The sequence below is a fragment of the Urocitellus parryii genome, chromosome 10, assembly GCF_045843805.1.
Source record: "Urocitellus parryii isolate mUroPar1 chromosome 10, mUroPar1.hap1, whole genome shotgun sequence".
Classification (NCBI taxonomy): domain Eukaryota; kingdom Metazoa; phylum Chordata; class Mammalia; order Rodentia; family Sciuridae; genus Urocitellus; species Urocitellus parryii.
In genome coordinates this window covers 50875326-50881325 of record NC_135540.1, presented here as the reverse complement: position 1 = coordinate 50881325, position 6000 = coordinate 50875326, and the positions used below count along the sequence as shown (strand labels likewise).

The 6000-nt window shown below is 38.7% G+C and overlaps 1 protein-coding gene across 1 annotated transcript in view; it reads left to right on the top strand.

Moving 5' to 3' along the window:
- Window positions 1–1181: 1181 nt before the first annotated feature.
- The window catches only part of Tacr3 (tachykinin receptor 3), an 82525-nt gene continuing 77706 nt past the window's right edge, over window positions 1182–6000 (top strand). Inside the window, exon 1 of the mRNA XM_026404657.2 lies at window positions 1182–1726. Coding sequence (XP_026260442.1) covers window positions 1182–1726 — 545 coding nt within the window. The remainder of the gene's footprint in view (window positions 1727–6000) is intronic.

Sequence of the window (6000 nt, the reverse complement as noted above, 5' to 3'; positions counted from 1 at the left end):
GCTCTTAGTCAGAGCTCTTGAGTCGCCCCCTTGGTCTGCCTGGGAAACTTTATTGTTGCTGGTCCTCAGGTTCAAACCCTTAAAACCAAAGCGACAAATGGCTGGAACCACATTAAAAAAAAAAAAATGTATGCATTTACATTGCCTATGCGATACAGTTCGACCCAAATCGTCCTTGTATTTCAAGAAAACTTAAATCTTGGGATTTCTGGTTTACCCTCCGTGTTAGAATCCCACCCCAGAAGAAACCATTGTTTCTCTCAGCCTGAAGGCAATGAGTGGATAGAACTGATTTCTGGTGACTGTAGAAGGTAAATAGAGGGGCGGGGAAACCCATCCAAGTGAGAAACAGAGGAAAGGGGGATCTAAGACAAGGAAATGTAAACACCGGAGCAGAATGTTGAATGAAACTCCCAAGGCCACTGAAACAAAAGAAAGTTGCAAATCCCAGTGCCCCCAGCCTGCAGCAGATCCCAGCAGGTGTGCACATCTTTTCGGAAAGATCACTTGGGATCCTGCCTTTGCCTTACGGGTAAATGGTTAGTTTATTTAGAAAAATTCGTCCCACAGTAAACGTCTGAGAGCGGGTACATCAGCAAAATCCTGGGAGTTGAAGGAAGGAAAACAACATTTGAAAGATTTTAATGATAGTTGATAAAAATACAGCCCTTTCTTGTGCGCGCGTCAGCCCTCCATGGTTCTGTTCAGCTGTCTGGCGAATGAATGAAATCCAAAGGGCGGGATGGAGAAAAGGAGCGCAATCGTAGAGCGGGAGAAGGGGTTCGTCAGCTCTGCTGCCCCCACAACGTCACCGAAGAGACTATAAAGCGCGCCTGCAGCTCAGGATTCTCAGTTCTCCAGCCTATGCCCAGAGATCCGCCAGGGCGGGATCTGAGTTCCCCACTGGGTACAGTCCCAAATTGTTTCTTTCGCATCTTGTCCTTCCCGCCTCCCAGGACTGCAGACTCCTCAGAGGAAGTGCGGCTCTTGCTCCCCATTAAAGGCTGGACCAAAGCATCCCTTAACCAGCAAGAGCTTGGGTACTTTGTCTGCCCGCTTCCCAAGCGGGACTAACGACCGCCGGACACGACAGTGACCAGGAGGCAAAGAACAACTTTAAGGGAGTGGGCTAGGGCTGGCAGCGGGTGTGGGGCGAGGTCTCGGGCTACACACCTGGGGCCATGGCCTCTCTCCCAGCCGCAGAGAACTGGACAGACTCCCCGGGAGGAGTCGATGTGGACTCCGGGAACCTGAGTGCTGCTCTGGGAGTCGGAGCGGCGACAGGGACAGCGGAGACCGAATGGCTGCATTTGCTAGTGCCAGGTGGCAACTTCTCCTCTTCCTCCGAGCTGGGACTGCCTGAGGCTTCGCCCGCGTCCTCCCAGCCCCGGGCCAACCTCACTAACCAGTTCGTGCAGCCGTCCTGGCGCATCGCTCTTTGGTCCCTGGCATATGGCGTGGTGGTGGCAGTGGCGGTCTTTGGAAATCTCATTGTCATCTGGATCATCCTGGCCCACAAACGCATGAGGACCGTCACCAACTATTTCCTGGTGAACCTAGCTTTTTCTGACGCCTCCATGGCAGCTTTTAACGCGTTGGTCAACTTTATCTACGCGCTTCATAGCGAGTGGTACTTCGGCGCCAACTACTGCCGCTTCCAGAACTTCTTTCCTATCACAGCTGTATTCGCCAGCATCTATTCTATGACGGCCATTGCAGTGGACAGGTGAGGAGAAGAGGGGGAGGAAGGAGGAAGGAGAGAGAACTAGGCTGCAAGATAAAGTTACAAAAGAAATGATGACTTAGTGGGGGTCTTCAAAAGTAAAGGAACTAAGAGTTTTTGGAGAGAGTCCAGTGGCTGAACCAGTGTCTGGTTCCTGGTTCCGTGGCCTCCTCCCACTCAAGCCTTAACTCTTTGAGGGCATCTGAGAGGGACTGAAGAGGGCAAAGGAAAGTGATGTTAAAAAAAAAAAAAAGAAATTCTTTCCTTCTGAGTAGGACCCATTTAGCTAGAAACATTTAATGATACCAAATTTATTCAAATGACTTTAAACAATTGCCTGAAATTTAGGTTCACAGTAAAATGTGTTTTTTTTTGTTGTTGTTGTTTGTTTGTTTGTTTTTGTTTTGTCTTCCTTTTCTTTCTGTTGGTCACTATCCTGGCAGTTACCCACTGACCTCCCCCCCTTTCTCTGGTCTATTGGGCCTCATTCACAGGGTTCTCCCCACTCCCTAACTTTGTCTCAAAACCAACAAAGGTTTAGGCTCCCGGTGCTGTAGATTTATATCAGAGGCAGCAAGTTCCCTCCAACTGCCAAACTGACAGTTCCCATCATGTCTCTGTTAGCTTTAATTTCCAATAATTTGTGAAGATCATAAACTGGATAAATCCTGTGCCTGGAAGTGTGTAACAATCATTCAGAAGATGGAGAACATTAATCCCAAGGATTAAGTGGTTTAAAACTGAGACACACTACTTTACAGATGTTTAAAATATTTTTTTTCAGAATGAACCTCTATCCACACTAGGAATTCTGAGATGTGTGAGCAGTTAAAAGAAGCTGAATGACCCTCAAACACTTGTTCCAGTATTCTGATTTCTAAAAATCCTGCATGCATTAAATTTACTTTCTTATATTGAACAGTGTGAAATGTACACCCCTGTGAAAAGACAATGGTGAATCTACCTGTTATTGAAAGCTAGATATATTTTAATTCAATATTAAGAAGAAACAAATCACACCAGTGGATTCCAGGGCTGGCTTTGTGATTGACTGCTAAATGAAAGATGCAGAGGAATGATGTCACTTTAATGTCTCAATGTTCTAATCTGTGAAAAGAAAAAAGAACTTTTTTATATTAACAAACCTTTTTCAAAGTAAAATGAGGCTAAATACTAATTGTTACTGTGTTCAGTTGCCATTATGAGAAAAAAAAAAACTTTTAAAAAGTCAAATGTTTTTTCCTCTAGTTTTTCCTCTATGCTTACTATTTTGAAATGGCAAGCACAGTGGTATTAATAACATAGATCTATAGAAACTATTCTCACATACCAGGCCCAAAGGGTTAAGTTGAAAAAGCAGTTATTACATTCACTAGGATAAACACAAAGTAACACTTTTTAAAAGCCTTAGAACTCGTACTTTCCCTTTCTCCTAACCTCTGATCTTCCACACACTTTCACCCTTTCATTTCTGGATGGAAGTGAATGTAGAAAATGAACAAAATCAGCCCTAAGTTGGGACAGGTGAAAATGTCTCCTGTCTTGCTCCACCAATATAGAAGTGAATATTCTTTGAGTTTGTACATCTTTTATATTTTTAAAAAATTTCTCTTAAGTATTTGCTTTTTAAATATTGTGATCAGAGGAGATGTGTTAGCATATAATTTTATAAAATGCTCACAATCTTCTTGAAGTGGTAATGAGACAAAATATAAAATTTGATAGAAATTTTAGTGCATGTGAAGTTGGCATTTCGGTTCTAAGGGGAAAAAAACAGGTTATTTTTCCAATTTCTTCCTGTCAACATTTCCGAAATGGTTATTTTAACTGATAACATAATGCTATTTGATTGATAACATAATGCTATTTGATTACACTCACTAGTTTGAGATTAATGTGAACTTTGTTATTTATTCTTTTCTCCTTCTTATATCACTACAGCTATACAAAATTTATACAGAACAATTTGCTATAAAATCTGAAATATACTTGGTTTGTATACTGAAAATATTCTTTAAATGTTCTTATTTCAGCGGACAATAGCTAAAAAGAAATACAGAAGTTGAGAAAACTCTGATTATGATAATTTCTGGACTCAAAGACTGTGTAAATATTACAGGTGTTAAAACTCTCAATAATTTACCAGTCCATGGAATTTTTCTGCATTGATGCCTTGTCAAACATGGATTGGCAAAGCTGACCCTTTGAGATTTTCAGTCATTTTATAGATTACAGTTTGCAAATAAATCCTTCTGGGGTTATGTGAGTCATGCCTTTGCTTATGGTTACATAGCCTAACTGCCTCATGAGCTGAGGACATATTTAGGATATGCTCGTAGAAATTAGTGCTTTATTGAAATAACTGTAAATACTAAATAATCCTTAATTGTTTCTCATTAATAAAGAAATACATCATTTAGATCATGGTGTCAAAGTTAGGCTTGAAAAGGTTTATGAAGACCTGTATTCTACAAATGGAGAATTTTAAGCTAATGGTCACACGTTTGTCATAATAAAAGGCACTGGGTTTTCTGTGAAATGTTTAGCACTCATTTGCACCAGAATGGTTTGCTTTTTATTTTTACTTTGTAAATAATTCTACTAAAAACTTGAATGTGAGGGCACAAGTTCAACTCCTCTGAAGAATGGTATCTACTGCTTTGTTACAAATTCCAGTTTTCTTACTAGTCAAGAATCTTTCAGTCCTTCTTGCCTGGAAGGCCACCTCATCACCATCACCATGCCCCTGCCCACACAAACACACATGGTAGAATTATTTACCAATGAAAAGTTGCTTTTCTTTCCGCTGTCCTTCCCAAACTTGCCATTTTGAAACATAACATTTGGAAATTAGACTTATCTAAGAGATGCCAAGCTTTCCAAAGATCCTGCAGTTAAACTAAGATTCAATCACAGCACTCTGCTCTAGGAAAGACAGTAGTCTTCACACCTGCATTATTACATCTTCTAACTAGTTGTGAAGTCTGTATTTGACTGGACAAAGTCAGCATCTTCAAGAAAATTAGATATAACACTTGTTTATACCATGTATCTTTAATTCATTGTTGTTTCCTGGTATACCTTAAGAGAGAGATTTGATATGCTTTATCTAATAGCTCCAAAGTACTAACAAAGATAGCAAAAAAAATATGTCTTTAAAACCCAGAGACATACCTGGCATGAATAATTATTAAAAGGAATATGTAGTTGAACTAAAGGAATATTTTTAGTCAAAGAAAAAAATGTATATTATATGCTACTACTCTTCTAAATTTCTTTCATCTTCAATTTTGCTCTTTTTTATAAATCTAATTTGTACAAATTATTCATTGAACCTCTATAAAGTACTTTCAAAATTGATTATGAAGAAATAATATTAAACATTCATAAAAATTTGTGAGGTTTTGATCTGGTAACAGATTATCTAAATGTATTATGTTAAATTTTATATATGGCTGTAAATATTGTAGATATAAATGTTCTGGTAAAATTTTAGAAATTATTTATTCCTATGATTTGAGTACACTGAACAGTCTCATTCATCTTCTAGGGAAGGTCACTGTTCATGTAGCTAATATTCTTTATTAATGTGATAGTCATACTCTGCTCATTATTTAGTCCAGATAATAAACTTGATGAAATTAGCCTAAAGTCAATTATTTTATGCCCTTGAACCATTCACAAAGTAGTAATTAGAGCCATACTTTGGGAAATATTACTTTTAGTAAATTTATAAATCTTTGGCTTCTTGGAGTTCTTTTCAAGGATTTAAAAATATCCCATCAGTGTCCAGTAAAAGTACTGCTTTAGTGAAGTGTGAAAGTTCTGTTAAAACTATAGTTTCAATTCTTATAAAATTAATTATGAGCACATCAAAAAAGCAATACATAAATAAATTTAATAGAACATTCAATTAAAGAATATAGGCTTTTCAGTATATTAACAGGTATAGTGTTAAAAAGAAACCATTACATGTCACATATTATTTTACACTAAGAAATTGATATAATCCATGGAGCACAGTGGTATATACCTGTAATCTCAGCAGTTTGAGAGGCTAAGGCAGGAGGATCACAAGTTCAAAGTCAGCCTGATCAACTTAGCCAGGCCCTATTTAAAAAAAAAAAAAAATTAAGGACTGTAGGTGTAGCTCAGTGATTAAGCCCTTCTGGGTTCAGTCACTGGTACTAGTACCACACACACAAAAGAGAAAGAGAGAGAGAGAGAGAGAGAGAGAGAGAGAGAGAGAGAGAGAGAGAGAGAGAATATATGAAGGA